The 17,336-nt window shown below is 47.9% G+C and overlaps 1 protein-coding gene across 12 annotated transcripts in view; it reads left to right on the top strand.

Moving 5' to 3' along the window:
* SGMS1 (sphingomyelin synthase 1) overlaps nucleotides 1-16,649 on the top strand; it is an 80,033-nt gene extending 63,384 nt beyond the window's left edge. For all 12 annotated transcript variants that reach the window (XM_050305659.1, XM_050305665.1, XM_050305664.1 and 9 more), the window contains 5 exons: nucleotides 4,865-5,699; nucleotides 8,752-8,869; nucleotides 10,802-10,955; nucleotides 11,627-11,793; nucleotides 14,067-16,649. In XM_050305659.1, the coding sequence (XP_050161616.1) occupies nucleotides 5,086-5,699; nucleotides 8,752-8,869; nucleotides 10,802-10,955; nucleotides 11,627-11,793; nucleotides 14,067-14,246 (1,233 nt within the window). In that variant the 5' untranslated portion in view covers nucleotides 4,865-5,085 and the 3' untranslated portion in view covers nucleotides 14,247-16,649. The remainder of the gene's footprint in view (nucleotides 1-4,864; nucleotides 5,700-8,751; nucleotides 8,870-10,801; nucleotides 10,956-11,626; nucleotides 11,794-14,066) is intronic.
* The last annotated feature ends 687 nt before the right edge of the window (nucleotides 16,650-17,336 follow it).

Consider the following 17,336-nt stretch of genomic DNA (forward strand, 5'->3'; position numbering starts at 1 on the left):
CCTTGCACACTGGCGTGCAGAGGTGCTTGTCCAGGACAGGATGTCCAGTTATTGAGGTGTCATTGTTATTGTTGGTGATGATAAAATGCCTGTGGAGGGAGGTGAGTGTAGCAGTGACTCAGATCCTGCTGTTAACAGTTCTTGTGCTGTAAAAAGGCAGGACAAGAGCTCCTGTGTGACTCCTGCTCACCAGTGTGGGGTCAGGGAGTTCCCTTGTGGGTTGGTTTATAAAGCATTAAGTCTTCCAATCCTTACAGCAGTTGGATTTCTCCTGGTTGTTACTTGTGTGCACATACAATCGGTGCAAATCGCAGAGTTGGTTTTCCAAGGCGCAGAAAAGGTCACTGTTGTGTCCCCCATCTGTGCTTGTCCCTGGACCTCGCTCGTGTGAACTTTCCTTGTTCACTCGACTTTCCTGGGGTGTTTGGGAAGGGCACTCGGGGTTGCAAGTGGAACACACCCACTGCCTCTGAAAGGATTGGAAAATCTCCCTGGCTGCTGGAGAGGACTTGCTGAAATGGCTGAGTATTTTACTGATTTCTATAGTGACTGTTGCCTTGGCAGCAAAGCTTAGAGAGTAAAAGGAAGGCGTGATTCGATTTGGGAGGACTTTGGTTGTCTTCAGGTGAGTTTCAAAGTGTTTTAGGAGGAGTTTGGAGATGGACAAACTGGTTTGGAGGTCTTTTTTTTTTTTCCTGGCTGCTGAATGTGGTTTTCTCTTGTCAGTAGTTAATTGCAAGACTTAATGCTTTCTGCTTGCAAGAAGACCCCAGACCTGGGTTTTGTCCTTAGCACAGGAAAGACAAAGACATCTTGGAGCTGATCCAGAGGAGGCCACGGAGATGCTCTGAGGGCTGGAGCCTCTCTGCTCTGGAGCCAGGCTGGGGGAGCTGGGAGTGCTCACCTGGGGAAGAGAAGGATCCAGAGAGACCTGAGAGCCCCTTTAAGGGCCTAAAGGGGCTCCAGGAGAGCTGGAAAGGAACTTAGGACAAGGGATTGAGGGACAGGACACAGGGAGTGGCTTCCCACTGCCAGAGGGCAGGGATAGGTGGGATAGTGGGATTGAATTTCTATCTGTGAGGGTGGGCAGGCCCTGGCACAGGTTGCCCAGAGAAGCTGTGGCTGCCCCTGGATCCCTGGAAGTGTCCAAGGCCGGGTTGGATAGGGCTTGGAGCAACCTGAGCTGGTGGAAGGTGTCCCTGCCCATGGCAGGGAGTTGGAATAAGATGATCTCTAAGGTCCCTTCCACCCCAAACCCATTCCATGATTGGAAGTGTGGAGGTGTAACCAGCTGATGATTTTGTGGCTGATTATCTTGTCCTTTAACCAATGAGTTGGTCACTCCCACACTCAGTACTTGTGCCCAACAGCATCTCTGCAAAGCAGTGCAGGAGAGAACAGGTCTTGATAGCCAAGGCTGTAGTGGTGCCCTCTGAAATACTTGTTCCACCTGCCGGGGTGTCTGTGGTCACAGCGTTGGAACCACACACATGTGGATTGAAGTGGTTGGTGGTGGCAATTACTCCCCATGTTTTCAGTTATCACTTCGGTGTTTGCTGGGAACAGGGGGAAAAGGTCATGTAAACACGAGGAGGTGGGGCCTGGAGGCCTTGCCGAGGTTGTTTCATCCTGCTGGGTCTTGTACCGAGTGTTTTGAGATACCGGTTTTACGCGGCATCACTGTCAGAGTGCTGTTGGCATTATGGTGGTAATCCCGTTGTTATTTATAATTCCTTAATGAGCCATCTCTGCTGCAGATGGAGGGAGTGTTTCAGTGGCCTGGCCCAGCCTAAAGAGCTCATGTGAGACTGGGGAGCCTTCTGTTTGCCCATCCTTGTGGGATGGAGCTGAGCCCATGGACGTGGCCTGGCAGCAGCTGACGCTGGTCCCCACCTTTTGTGGAGAGGATGAGACCTTTTGTGGGAACAAGGGGGTCAGTGAGGGTTGTTACTCTCCTGTACAGTTTCTGCAAAGCTTACCTGATGAAGCTTTCACAGATACACCACAGGGAATGAGGCATTTCTAATGTGACAAGCTGGAAGGTGTTAGTAAAGAAGCTTTTTTGCCTATTTCTCTTCCCTTAGACAGGCTGTGAAACAGGGGCTTGAAGGGTAGGTGATGTTAGAAATTCCAGTTGGTTTTCCTCATTTTAACTCTCAATGAAACCAGCTCCATGGCCTGTGTCCTTAGCAGAGTATTGTGTTTCCTCTGAGCCTTCCTCCCATGAGTATCAGTTACTCTGCTTTTCCAGGAGGTGCTTGATAGTGATTTACACGCTGGTGGTGTGAGAGCAGCGGGCTGGGATTGTACCTGCACTTGCTCCCAGAAATGTCAGCCGTGAGGACTGAACTTTTCTGCTCAGCAGCTCCCTGGTGAACCCCACACCATCCTCTTCCATCCATCCAGGCCGAGGTGGGCTGGATGTCGGTGCCTCTGCGTGTGCAACGTGGGATTTCTTGTTTTTAAAACCAGCTAAGACTCTTAGGAGATAGATTTGTGTTTCATAATCCACAAAGTCACAGAAATTGCAGTCAAGCAGTCTTTATTCTCCTGCGTGGTACCTTAAATAACATCGCTGGGGGTGAGTTTAAAGCACAGTCCCCAAGTGCCACATCCACACATCTTTTAACGCCACCAGGGCTGGACAAGCCTTTCAGTGAAGAATTTTTTCCTGTTATCCAGTCTAAACCTTTCCTGGCTGTTGAGATGTAGTTTGAAGGTTGGCTACAGGCTCCTAAACAGTGATGAATGCAGCCCTTGATCCTGTATCTTTTGGGACTGTGAGTCCTTAAGAATGTTGTCAGGGAGCGGACAGAAAGCCGGTGTGTGGGGAGGATAATGGTTCAGGGTTTGCCTGGAAACTGGGATTCGGTCACTCCAGCGATTGGAATCTGAAAAAGTTTAATATTGCTCCCCCTCGTGGTGTACACGGGGTGCTGTGACAGCCCCAAAGCCAGGCTGGATTTGTACCACAGAACTTGGAGAGGCAGCGATGTCCCCGTGGAACAGCACAGGAAGCTGAGGCCCTGCTGCAGACCAAGAGCCCAGGTGTTGTAACAGCATTAAAAAAATAAATAACTCGGGCTTTAGCAGCATTGTAAGGCATCATCCTTGGAAACAAGAAGCCCATGGAGAAGTCTGTTAGGATTAATTGGGAATTTTTGTGCCCTGGGACACCACGAGTACAGTGAGCACACAGAGATGGGCAGGTGGAGAGCTGAGCTGCTCTCCTTCAGTGCCAGCCTTGTAGGAGCTTCTAATGTGGGTTACCATGCATAATTCAGCCCTGTTTCCATGTTCAGAGCTCTGTAACTAAACACTGATTTGCTAAACACAACCTGAATAATGAAGCAATCTGTGGCTGAAAGCCTTCCTTGGTACTGAGGGAAATAAATAGAGCTGTATCTTCTGTTTTAAAACAACACAGATATTCACAAGGTGGAAGAGTCATCTTCATCTCTCTTGTTTGCTTCGTGGATTTAAACATGTCCAGGCCAGGGAGAGGTGCCCTGTTCAAAGTACTGCCAGTCCTTCCTCCAAAGCTCTTTCTTTTCTCAACCATCATGGTTCATTCCAGGGAAAAGCAGATTGAAAACTGCACCCTGCGTTTCCTGCTGAGTTTAGAAGGGAACAGGTCAGAAAATACATTGGTGTGCAGTTGTGACTATGTTTGTGCAGGAGTAAAGCTCTGTATCTCTTCTGAACCACTTTACCTCCAATCTTGCCAGTAGGGTAAATTATTTTGGTTTTTCTCAGTCGCAGCTTTGCTCCCTGCAATCAAACACGAGCACTTGGTAGCCTGCAAGAGGCTAAAAATATTCCTGAAGCTGATAAAGGCTTGATGTGACTTTTCAAAATACTTTTTTTTTTCCCCATGCTGTTGCTTTCTTTCTCACATGTAGTCTATGGGATGGCAGGTTGGAGACAGGGGGTTCACTGGTTTCTTCTCTTTGCTCTGGGGAGGACCAGTTTTTGTTGGTTGGTTGAATAAATACCTCAGACCTGGGGTTTTGCTGCCACGGGACCACAGCCTCTTTTGCTGCTTGTGCCTCAAAAATTCGGGAAGTAGCATTTGGTTCCTTTTTTTAGCTGATAGAAAACAATTCATTGTAGCAGTATACCATGGAAACAGTAAAATTTACCTCAAAGAGCTGCTAAACACCTGCAAACCTAAATGCTTTATTTTTAGGCTAATCTGTTTGGACATGGGATTTTCCTGCTGGTGTTTTGGCCAAGAGAGTAGATCCTTGCATCCTTTTTGGATGTTGGTGACCTGGTACATCAGATATGGCACCTGGAAGCATTCAAGGCCAGGTTGGACGAGGCTTGGGGCAAACCTGGTCTGGTGGAAGGTGTCCCTGCCCATGGCAGGGGGTGGGAATGAGATGGTCTGTAAGGTCCTTTCCAGCCCAAACCGTTCTGGGATTCTGTGGGTTTTGCCTTGCAGAACAAAAACCAGCCTTCATATTCAATCACTAGTGCAAAACATTGCACTACGGTACCAGTCTGTGAGGGGGAGAAAAGGCTTCTGGCACGAATAATACTGAACATTCCTTCTGTAGGTCCTTAAATCCACGAGTATGAGGATTGTGAGAGGAGTTTGGGTGCTGGTCTCATGGACCATACCAGTGGAAAATACAAGAACTACAGGGCAGGCAGGATTCTTCCCACAGCTGCAGAGTGGTGTTAAATCTCTTACGGAATCAGCAGCAAGCCTGGGAAGGACAGTGCTGTGTGTCCAGGGCTGGAGCTCCAATGAGTTGGTCTTTTCCATGCGGAATGTTGGGTGTTCTTCTGCGGGAATTTTGTCTTTGTCGCTGAACTGCTGTCCTAACGAGTGGGTTTGGGTGTCTCTCCTCCCCAGGAAGAAGAATGCCAACACGAATATGAAGTGAAGGGACTCCTATGCTGTGCCACGGCGCCCGGATGCTCCTGTCAGCGGATCAGAGACGGGCACCCGCCTCAGGCCACACCGCTTCCCGGGACACCATGAAGCCGAGGAGGAGCTTCCCAGCGCGCCGGAGCGGCAGGGAGTGCTGCCCTGTTTGAGATCCATGCCAGACGGCGCCCCGGCTGCCCGGCGAGATGAAAGAGGTGGTGCTGTGGTCGCCCGAGGAGGTGACCAGCTGGCTGACGGAGAATGCGGTGCCCGAGTACTGCGAGCCCCTGAGGAGCTTCACCGGGCGCGACCTCATCAACCTGACGGAGGAGGACTTCAAGAGGACGCCTCTCTCCCGGGTGTCTTCCGACAGCGGCCAGCGGCTTTTGCACATGATTGAGACTCTGAAAATGGCTCACCACATGGAGGCTCACAAGAACGGCCACGTCAACGGGCACGTCCGCGGCGGCAGCGGCGGCGAGAACGGCTTCGGCGGCAAGGCCAAGCTCAACGGGGTGCCAAACGGGTTCAAGAAGGAGATGATCAAGATCCCCATGCCAGAGCCGGAGCGCTCACAGTACCCCATGGAGTGGGGCAAGACTTTCCTGGCTTTTATTTATGCACTTTCTTGTTTCGTCTTCACCACAGTGACTATCTCAGTCGTTCACGAACGAGTGCCTCCCAAGGAGGTGCAGCCTCCCCTTCCAGATGCATTTTTTGATCGCTTTGATCGGGTGCAATGGGCTTTTTCTATTTGTGAAATCAACGGCATGATCCTTGTAGGACTGTGGTTTGTTCAGTGGCTGCTCTTAAAGTACAAGTAAGTAAAGCCTTTAGAAAACTGAGTGCTCCTGGTAGCTTTTGGAGGACAGGTGTTGGTTTACATCCAGGTGAAGTGAAGCTTCTTGTGATCTTCTTATTTGGGTTTCGGAAACTGAAATAGGTACCATGCAGCGTGAGCTGCTTGAGCGAGAGATAGAAGTTCAGTCCAACTGTTCCCTGAGAAACTAAACAATACCCCTGTTTGTGTTTGTCTGCACAATCAACTGGAGCCCTTTTTGTGTGTGAAAAGCCCAGGAACTGGATGAAATGATCATCTGAACTCAGTTGGTTGTTCTGTTTGTTTAGAAGGAGCACAGCTCACACTGTTGTGAGGGCAGCTGCGAACCAGGATCCAAGGGAAGGGCTGGAGCTGTGTCAGGGCAGGGTCAGGTTGGATCCCAGGGAAAGGTTCTTCCCCCAGAGGGTGGTTGGGCACTGAACAGGCTCCCCAGGGCAGTGGGCACAGCCCCAAGGCTGCCAGAGCTCTGGGAGCATTTGGACAACGCTCTGAGGGACAGGGTGGGATTGTTGGGGTGCCTGTGCAGGGCCAGAAGTTTAACTTGATTACAGGATGGATCCCTTCCAGCTGTATATATTCTGTGATTTAGTGTCCCTGTGCTTTGCCTGATCCAAAGCCCTGCCCTAGAGCTCCTGCACAAAAGCAGCAGGCAGGGGATTAGCCTGTGCACCTGAAGATTGCTGCGGGGGGAAAAAAGCATTGAAATGCGTTCTCTTCTGGCCGTTGGGTGGGGCAGGTGATGTCAGACACAGGGCATGTCCAAAAGCTGATCATAAAATAAGCAAAAGATCTGCAGTGAATTTGGAAGCTCCCAGTGCTTGTCCCAGTGTTCTGCTCACGGTTGCAAGAGTGAATTTGCCTTCCAGTGGAATTAACCTGCCACCTCCCCTCCTCAGAGAGCACGTGGATGTTTAATGCAAGGTATTTATAGAGCTGGAAACGCACACCTTGGGCTGCCTGACCACGAGTGTCTGATGTCAAACCCTGTGCTAAATGAAGTGTTCAAAGTCAGGCAGTTTAAGCAGGCCAGGTTGGAACAACAGATTACTCTCACACTTCCCTAAGCTAAAATATACCAAATCCAGCTAAATCGAGTGGGTCTGTGGGGAATTTTAATTGAAAAGAGAAGTTCAATGCTCAATAAAATGCTACCACTTCTTCAATCTCTCAAAAAAGGTGCTGCTCAGTCTTTAATCCCCAATCCCCCTGTTTGCCTTTATGGTTATAAAGAAAAAAGCAGGTTCAAGTAATAAAAGCCAGGCAGAAGTGTGAGACCTTCACTGGATCACTCTTCCAGGAGAAAAATTCTGCAGAGGAAGAAAAACCTGTCCCCAATGGCTTGGTGCCTTCCACGCTAAATTTCGGTCTGTGGAGTTACATTAATAAGTGTCGTTTTTAACTCCACTCTTTGTCCATGTTTACATCAGAGGAGAGAAGAAAAAATGTGGAATGCTGTGTTGGAGCAGTGAGCACTCCAGTGCAAAATGTGTTTACCCTGTAAGAGTTGATGCTTTCCTGATAAATCAAGGCACTCAAGTTGTTATTAATCTGGCACTGCAGAGTCATCCTCCTCCAAGAATGGAGCTCTCCAGTTTAATAACTCTGCCAAAAGCTATTAAAAATTAAAAAGGTGGCCAATTTTGAGTTTTGAAAGAGCTCAGCTTGATAGGAATGTTATTTTTTTTAAAAGTGAACACAGTAGCAACAAAGGAATTGCAGTACCTGAGGGGAACCTCCAAGAAAGGTGCAGAGAGACTATTTCCAAGGGCCTGGAGGGACAGGACAAGGGGGAATGGCTTCCCCCTGCCAGAGGGCAGGGTTAGAGGGGATATTGGGAAGGAATTGTTCCCTGTGAGGGTTGCCCAGAGAAGCTGTGGCTGCCCCTGGATCCCTGGAAGTGTCCAAGGTTGGGTTGGAGCTACCTGGGCTAGTGGAAGGTGTCCCTGGCCGTGGCAGGGGGTGGAACAAGATGAGCTTTAACATCCCTGCCAGCCCAAACCATCCTGTGATTCCACGAATGCCAGAAGTTGCAGGTTGAGATGATCATAACTGCAAATAATGATCTAAAATCAACCGAAACCGACAGGGTCTGTAACCAGCAGAGCACAAAGGGTGGTTTAACTGCTGTAACTGAATTTGCCCTTGATTTCTGCAGTCCTGGCAGTGATGTCTCTTTAGGGTTTGTAGCAGTTGCTCCTGTCCTGGTGGATGTGCCAGAAGGGCTTTAATTGTTGTAGCTCTTTTCCTTGAGGTTTTCTTAGCTGTTACCCTGTGGTGAAACCCAACAGGGCAGTTTTGGGGCTGGCTGTCCCTCCTGAGCCCGAGCTGCCTCGCTTTACCTCGTGTGCTCTTGCTGCTTTTGCAGAACCACCTCACTGTACCCCAGAACTGCATCTGCCCTCTCTGCATCCACCAGGGATTCGCTGGCAGCTCTCAGGAATAAATGTCTTTGCAGCTGTGGCTGCTTGCCTGGAGAGTGGCTTCCCCTGCAGACACCCTGTGCTGTGGCCAGGGCAGCTCTGCAGTTGCAGTTTGGAGGTTTCCCTGCTGATGTGAGTTGCTTCCTTTATAACGCTGCTCAGGAACGGTGTGTTCTCACTCCTTCAGGTTATCCAAGCTGAAACAAACTTCCTCCTTTTCACCTTGGAATGAAAATACTGTAACTTTATCCCTTGCCTTGAATAGGAAATTAGTGACAGCCCCCAGCTAATGGAGGGGTTTGGGGCACGAAATCCCCTTTTAATGTCTTCAGCACCCAATCTGCACAGGCCTTTGTGTTCTAATCCTTAGATTTCCTGTAATCACCTCCATGGGTCATGTTACATGAGTTGCTCTTGTGTTCCTGACCTGGAAAGCGTGGGAATGTTTGTGGAGCAGTTCAGTATTCTCAGGTGTAAGCGGATACCATCACGAGTTCTAAAAGCATCAGAAGAAAACAGTTGGTGGTTTGTTTTATTTACCTTTTGCGTGTTTTGTTTGCCTTGAGTGACCTCCTTATTTTTATCCTCTGTTTTTTTTCCCCCTCTCCCAGGTCTATAATTAGCAGAAGATTTTTCTGTATAGTTGGCACACTGTACCTGTACCGGTGTATTACGATGTACGTGACCACGCTCCCAGTACCTGGAATGCATTTCAAGTGTTCTCCAAAGGTAAAACTGCTTCTGGCTGCCTTCCCATGTTTTTAATCTGCATGTTTCCCCCTTGGCCTGCTCTTAATCAAAACTACCAGCAACACTTTGTCAAGAGTTGTTTCTGAGGGTGGGGAGGCCCTGGCACAGGTTGCCCAGCGGAGCTGTGGCTGCCCCTGAACCCCTGGAAGTGTCCAAGGCCAGGCTGGATAGGGCTTGGAGCAACCTGGGCTAGTGGAAGTTGTCCCTGATCTTTAAGGTGCGTTCCAACCCAAACCAGTTCCGTGATTCTAATTTGAGAACACTGGTTTGGTGTGACAGGGACGTCCTTCCGCAGATAATTGGCTTCCCTTCTCGGTGGAGGTGCTGACCGGTGCTTTGGGGCAGTGCAGTCGTTCCCACCCTTTTCAAAACGCTGATTTACACCATTTCTGTGGCATTTTCATCTAATTTGCACGGTCAGCAATTTTCTGTCTCCACCAAAGCAGTTGAAGGTGTGCAACCTGCAGATGTGCCACGTGTGACTCATTTATTTCAAGCCACCTCAGCGTGTCGAATCCAAATATCATTTGTGCTTGAAAATGGCCCCAAGAGGCTTTTCTGAGGCTAGTAGAACTCTGTCCCCTGTATATATTTTTGCAGCTGTGGTAGCACAAGGGCTTGTCACCTCCTCCCCACATGAGCACTGACTCCTGTTTGTTGTGCCAAGGAATAAACTGGGCTTGCAAAAGCCGTGGATGAAACCAGGCTACTGGGACAGAGGTGCTTGGACAAGCCCCTTGTGGTCAGCCTGGAGGGTAATTCACCTGCTTTGGGTGGAGATGGGACAGGGTTGTTGCATCCGTCTCATGTCACCCAAAATATCTTAGTGTGCACAGCCGTAAATTAAGTGACAGGTAGTGAAATCCCCGCTGTGACTCGGGGCGCGTGCTGCCGTTGCTTGGGTGAGGATTGGCAGGTACAAACAAAGCTGAACTGCTTCAGTTCCTCAGGGAAATCAAGCCAGTGAATGTACCAACACCAGTACTTTGCCAAGGCAGGATGTTTGCCAAGCCCCGTGTGGCCTTTAGAGGGGCTTTTGGAAAGAGAAGAGAGCGGGAGAGGAGTCAACACTTTGTTTGATCAGTCATCTGTTATGAAATTAAAAAAAATAACACAGGTACTTATAGGCTGAAGTGAATAAATCTGCCACTTTTGGGAATTTACAGCGTTGGCAAATCCTTCTCATTACTCAAGTAGAGACAAGCTCGTGCTGTGCTCCTCTATTGCCCCAATCAGATTAATGATTAGCTGGGTTTTCTGGAAAGCTATAAATGCACTGGTGGGAAAAGAATAACTTCTCAGCACCTTATTGAGTTATATACAATTCTGAAGAGTGGGCTTTGGGGAGCATTTTAATGTTTGTAATGAACAGTTAGCAGGAAATGTTTAATTCCTACAAAGAACCTGCTGAAGTCTGTCAGAAACTCTTTAATTGCCACTTCTTGGAGTTGGGCACTGTGCTCTGATAGACACCACACATGTTTCTGTCAGACTGTGAAATGGAAAGAGATAACTCTGAAGACTTTTCCGAGGTGGCCTTAGGGTTTGGAGTGAGACACTCTTCATCAAATCTTGGTTTTGGCAGCTGGATGTACAGTTCGTGCTGGTTTCTGTTGGATTATCGTCAGTTAGGGCATTGGCTCTTGGACAGAAGGAAAACCTCACATGAACGCCAGCTATAATAGGTGCAAAGCATCAATCAACTCTTGTCTCATTTCCAGTCTTTTTCCCCCCTAGAAATGTGCTGCCAGGTTTGGGGATTTATTTGCTGATTGAACTTGCGGATCAAAGCAAAGAGAGAGAAGGAGAGAAGAACCGAAAGGCAGAGTCGCTGGCTGAACCCTTTGCTTTAAACTCTGACAGGTTAAAGCTGATATTTTACTGTGCTTTTGTGTTTTCCTCTTCCCCCAGCTTTTTGGAGACTGGGAATCTCACCTGCGAAGGATAATGAAATTGATCGCTGGCGGAGGATTGTCCATCACGGGATCCCACAACATGTGCGGCGACTACCTGTACAGCGGCCACACCGTCATCCTCACCCTCACATACCTGTTCATCAAAGAGTGTGAGTTCCTGGCTGTTCACAGGGAGTTCCCTGGTGTAGAATTTCCTTCCTGATTGAGGGAATCACTGTTGTGCTCGTTGGTAAACGCAGTTAAAGTTAAATTTTAAGTGCTTCTTCCATGGTGAGAGGAAATGGCCTTCAGGTTGTGGTGGGTGGGGTTAGGCTGGATATTAGGGAAACACTTAACCAAAAGGGTTTGGGTTGGCTTTTAGTTGGAACTAAAGCTCATCTCGATCCACCCCTGCCATGGGCAGGGACACCTTCCACTAGCCCAGGTTGCTCCAAGCCCCATCCAGCCTGGCCTTGGACGCTTCCAGGGATCCAGGGGCAGCCACAGCTTCTCTGGGCAACCTGTGCCAGGGCTTTCATCACCCTCACAGGGAACAATTTCTTCCCAGTATCTCATCTGAACACAAATTGATTAATCTGATTGGCCAGGGGGTACATTGTATCTTCTTCAAAGATTTCATAACCTCTGCATTTTCCAAGGATCTCCTTACCCCTGACCGCAATTTTAAGTTACACCTTAGGAGAATGGGACTTATTTTGTGATCTCAGCATTCCTGCTCCTAATCTTCCTGCTGGATTGCAGTCCATGACCTCTGCTAACGACAGCAATAGCCTTGATAAGGCTACACTTTGAAATAACCACTGCTTGTGCTTCTCTCCAGATTCCCCGCGGCGACTCTGGTGGTATCACTGGCTTTGCTGGGCGCTCAGCATGGTTGGGATGTTCTGCATCCTCCTTGCTCATGACCACTACACTGTGGACGTGGTGGTGGCTTACTACATCACTACAAGACTCTTCTGGTGGTACCACACAATGGCCAACCAGCAAGTGAGTTCCTTCCTCTCCTGGGATCCGCGGGGCTCCGCTTGCGGTTGGGTGGTGACGGGGAAACATCCAGGAGGAGCGAACCCACCCGTGTCCTGTGGAGAGTCCCTCTCCATCCCCTGCCATTGGGTTTGCAGGAAAAATAGTCATCACAGCTGGGTTTTCTTTGTGTTCTGGGGCTTGTGCCCTGCAGTTCGATGACAGGTCTCTGGAGGAACTGTATGAGGGCCTCACTAAAAATGAACCAGTTTTTTTTAAGTGTGTCCAAGTGGTGGGAAGTTCTCCTGGCCAAGGGAAATGTTTTCCTTTTGGAGGGCAGTGCAGCTGCTCCTGTCCTAAGGCCCATGTCTGGGAAAATGGGGTGATGAGGGAAATGCTGAGAACAAGGAGCTGTTTAGGAGGAGACACAGCACTTGATGATTATACTCAGTCAGAGAGGAGCTGTAAAAGATTGATCAAAGGTTGAATAAAGAAGTTTAAATTATGTCTCATGTTATTCCCATTGGTTTTCCCCTGCCAGTGAACTGGAGCAGTAAGAGAGGAGCAAGCTTGCAGTGCTGAGGAATATGACACCTCCCCTGCTGTGTCAAGGGAGGATCTCAGGAAAAGGTTCTTCCCCCAGAGGGTGGTTGGGCACTGAGCAGGCTCCCCAGGTCACAGTACCAAGGCTGCCAGAGCTCTGGTAGCACTTGGGACATAGTGGGATTATTGGGGTGTCCTGTCCAGGGCCAGGAGTTGGACTGGATGATCCCTGTGGGTCCCATTCAGCTCAGGATTCTGGTTCTATGAGAGAAGGTGCCCAAATCTTTGCCACAGGTAACAGACATAGTGAGTTAAGAGAAACTTTTAGGTCCCCTACAGCATATTGGTGTCCAGATATTTTCTGTGCACTGGGTGAAAGATTTTTTTCGTTGTCTGTGGCACATGCCTGCAGTTAATTATGTTTAAGAAAGACCTACTGTGATGATAGGAAATGAGTTAATAGTGTGACAGTCCAGGTTTTTAGACTGTATCATAGAATTATTATAGAATGGCCTGGGTTGGAAGAGACCTTCAAGATCATGTGGTTCCAGCTCCCCTGAAGGCCTTCCAGCTACAACTCATTGTACCTCTGGTTTTGAAGCAGTACACCAAGCCCTGTGCTATGTTCTTACCCCAAAATGCCAAACTGCAGATTAGGTGCACTTGGATGTTCAGTCTGGGAGCCACTGTGTCCGATAGCAGCCTGTGCCCAGATTCTCTAACTCCTGTCATGCAGCACCAGATGGGTTTCCATGCCTTGAATCTGCTCCTGGGCTCTGCTAAAACAGGTGCTGGCTGGCTGTGCTTCCAAGCTGGAAGTGCTGGGGTCAGGATTGCCCCGAGTCCTAATGAGGACTTGCTTCAGCAAAGCCCTTTGCCTTACTGTGTGCAAACCTACCTGTTTTGCTGCCTGATGTGATTCAGGAGGTGGCTCAACATTGCTTCCCTAAGCTGCCGAGGTGTTGGGAAATGCCAGTCCCTGGATCCTTTCCTGAGCACACCTTTTTGTGCTCATCTCTTTCCTTCCTTATGCTGCTCCATGTGCAGAGGGCTTTGGCTTGTGTCTGACCCTAAAGTTAAAAGCAAAAGTGGCTTTATTTCACGTGTGAGCTTGACATGGAGGTGTAAAGCTGAGTGTACAAGCCCTGTGCTTGCACTTTGCTGTGGGCAGATTCAGTGATTCCTGGCTCTGGTGTTGAGAACATGCAGCAGGGTGGTTGGACAGCTCCCTGGGGGCCTGCCCACTCCTTGTGTCTCAGCTGGGGCTTGCTTGTGGCTAAGAGAAGGGAAAGGGTGGGTGGGAGCAGTCTGGGAGCACGTGGAGGACAGGGCAGGGCTCCTGACCTCCTCCGGGTGGGTTGAGGTGTGCCTTGCTCATCATTCCATAAGTTCCAAAGCCATTCTATGTGGAATTTCAGAGATACTTAGGGTAACAACTGTGCTTAGGGTTGGGTTTTCCATTCCCAAGGCAGAGGAGAGACTGATCTTTGGGCCGTTCATTTTTTTTGTCCCTGCGGGCCCGTCGAACAACTGAGGTCTTGGAAACACTGGCGAGCCTCACTTGAGTGTGTGCAGGGAGGCTGTCGGAAGAGTAGCTTGGCTTCTCCTGATCTTTGTGTCTGTGCAGATCTGTCTGGGAGGTGTTTTTGGGTGTGTTGGAGGCAGCAGTGAGCGGGATGGGAGCGACGAAGCCGCACGCGTAAGCGTTTTGCGGTTCCTTTGTAACTCTCCCCTTCCCGATTCTCTCCGCGCAGGTGCTAAAAGAAGCTTCCCAAACAAACCTCCTCGCAAGGGTCTGGTGGTACAAGCCCTTCCAGTACTTCGAAAAGAATGTCCAAGGAATTGTACCTCGCTCCTACCACTGGCCCTTGCCCTGGCCGGCGCTGCAGCGGGGCCGGCCGGTGAAGTACAGCCGCCTGGTGAGCGACACGTAACGGCGCGTCCTCGGCCACCCCGGGGGGGAAAGGACCTGTCCCAAGTGCTCACAACTCCCTACGAGAAGATGCCATAAAAACAAACAAACAAGCAAACAAAAAAAAAAAATCAACTGCTCCCTATAACCCTTTCTTTTAACAGCTCCCTCGACTTGACCTTTTCAGTTACCTGGTAAGCACTGTGATCTTTTTTTTCTCTCCAAAGGATCTCTGCGTTGGACAACAATAAAGAAAAATTTAACTTATCATGCACTGTTACACATTTCTTGTTGATAGATTTGGGATTTACATTTACCCATCACCGTGTTCCTTTGTATATGATGCGACAACATAAATGAAAGCTTTTATATCATAAGTTCTGGTCTTTCCAGTCACGTCTGGGAACAAAGCATATTATTTTCTTGGGAAAACATACTTTTCATATCTCTTGCCCCAAAGATTGGGCTGTAAGCCATTTTCTAGCAAATGACTATATGAAGGTTTCTAAATACCTGCCTTGGGTGAAATCAAGAAATCTTTCTACCTGTTGCACCGCGCTATGAATAAGATGATAGACACAGAAAGGTTTGGTAATCCTGATTTTGTAGAGCCTGCAGTGACTGACTGTGTCAAAAAGTGCAAAAAAAAAAAAAAAGGAAAAAAAAAGAGAGAAAAAATGTAAAGTGATTTTCTAAGTATTTCCTAACTTTATTTTTCAAAACGTGTATGGAAAAAAAAAAATTAAATTTAAAAAGATTTTTACATGTCAGAGAATAGAGAGTTAAAATTTAAAGAAAATGCTTCTTGGGAGAGAGAGATTTGTCTATGTTTCTAGTGCCTTTCTTGTCTTGATTGTATGGTCAGTAGGCAGTCTTAAATGTTTTTATTTAAAATAAAGTATTCCATGAAAGCAGAATTATATATACTATATAATTACTAATTTTTGCATTTATAGCTAAATTAAACTGGAAATTTGCTTATAATGTTGAAATTGCCATGTGTAGGGAAAAAAAACCACCCCACCAAATAAAAAGGGTCCGATCTTGTTCACACATTGTGGGCAGGTCAAGCTGAAAAGTATCACTTTATTCTTGGTAGCTGGATTTTAACAAGCAAAACAGCCATGAATTCCTGTTTTTTAAGAATTTTACAAATGATCACTGAGTGAACTACGAATGGTTTCCTCCATCCCCTATTGAAATGTTGTTGAAAAACAACAAAGATAATCTATTTCTTTAAAATATTTGTGCAGAAACTGCATGTAATTCTAAGTTTCACTCCTACCATACATACTGTATGTTTGGGGAAGTATCCTATCCTAAACTTGCCAATGTGCAGAACAAAAATATTTTTTTTTTTTAAAAAGAATGAAGAAGAGAAAAATATATATATAAATATATATATATATCCATTCTGTATTTTACGTGAAGCAGAGTTATCTTCTGTAGGTTTTTTGTGTATTCACAAGGTGATATTTGTATTGTAAAACAACAATGGTGAAGGAAAATAAAAAGGCTTTTGAAACGTGTAGTTTCCTTTATCTTTTTAATGTTAAGTTGAAATTTAAAGCTGGGTTTATTCTTCCAAACCTTGCCTTTAAGTTGATGTTATTGCACTGTAGGCCATCCGATTTGGACTGTATGGAAACTGCATTGATTTCGAACTGCTGTCGGGCAAAAACAGTGCCTTATCTGAAATAAATGCTATGCAATCGATTCCGATCGTGCGGGAGCCGGGAGCGGGTTGGGAGAAGCCTTCCTGGGAGCCATCACCAGGCCTTGAAAAATCTACCCCAAAACTGCTGGGACGGAGCACACGGCAGGGTGAGCGTCCACCCCCACCTCCCAGGATCTGTCAGTCCTGGCTTTTAAACGCCAAAAAAAGACAAGGAAAAGCAAATTTCTGTGATTAGGTGGTGGTGAAAGTGTCTTTTTTTTTTTTTCTTTTTTTTTTTTTCTGGGGGGGAAAGATGGTTTATCTTGACCTCTGTGCCCTGTTCCTCATCCTTGGCCAAAAACTTCCTGGAGGAGCTGATGGTTGTTGCTTGGGATGCTAAACAAAACCTGTTCCTTATCAGTTCTCTGTCTCCCTGGGGCTGGGAGGGAGGGGGTTTCTTGGCCAAACCCTTTGCCAACAGCGTTTGTCAGAGCTGCCTGAGAATTTAGGGCTCAGCTCTGCGTGCTTTGCTTTCAATTCACAGCTTTTTGTCTTGGCAACTCTGGGGTTAAAAGTCATTTTTCAAAACCCATTTTGAGGTGATTTTTTTTTTTTTTTTTTTTTTTGAGAGAGAGAGAGAGAGAGAATTCACGCTCCCAGACTGACGAGTAGGTTTTTCAAGGCCTGGCATCACGCACATCCAAACCATTGACATAAGTAAATGTATGGATATATATATGCACATGACATTAAATGGAATCTGCTGAACCCCGCGTTGTAGTGTGTGACTTACTGCATGGATCCCGCTCGGCGTGGTCCCGTCTGTCCCACGGCGGAGCTGTGCTTTGGTGTGTGCAGGGCGTGGAATTTCCCACTTCAGCTGCCTTTAATTTTCCCCCAAAACCTCTCAGGTGCGGCCCATCTACAGTGATTCATGCCTGGTGTGTCCTTGCCCCAAAGCATGAGAGGTTTCTTTTTTTTTTTTGCTGACAGCTCTGCTCAAAAACATTATCTCCTGCCATCAGGATCCCTGGTGCCGGTAAAAAAGGACTTTGACCTTTCTTTATTTAGTAAACAGCGTTGTGTAGGAGGCCTTGTGATGGCTGTGGGGGCTGTCAGGATTCTGTGGCCTGTGGGTTGCTGTGCAAGCTGTGTGGTCCATGAGGGGGTTTTGGGGGAATTACAGGAATTTGGGGGCTGTGGGGTCTGTGAGGGCTGTGGGGTCTGTGAGAGTTGTGGAGTCTGCAGGGGCTCTGAGGTCTGTGAGGACCCTGAGATGTGTGAGGGTTATGGTGTTTGTGAGGGCTGTGGGGTCTCTGAGGATTGTGGGGTCTGTAAGGGTTGTCAGGGTTATGGGGGCTGTGGGGTCTCTGAGAGAGCTGTTGGGGCTGAAAAGGTTTTGGGGGCTGAGAGGACTGTGGAGGCTTAAAAGGTTTTGTGGGCTGTGAGGGCTAT

Source organism: Myiozetetes cayanensis, unplaced genomic scaffold, assembly GCF_022539395.1.
Source record: "Myiozetetes cayanensis isolate MyiCay16 unplaced genomic scaffold, myiCay2020 scf10, whole genome shotgun sequence".
Classification (NCBI taxonomy): Eukaryota; Metazoa; Chordata; class Aves; order Passeriformes; family Tyrannidae; genus Myiozetetes; species Myiozetetes cayanensis.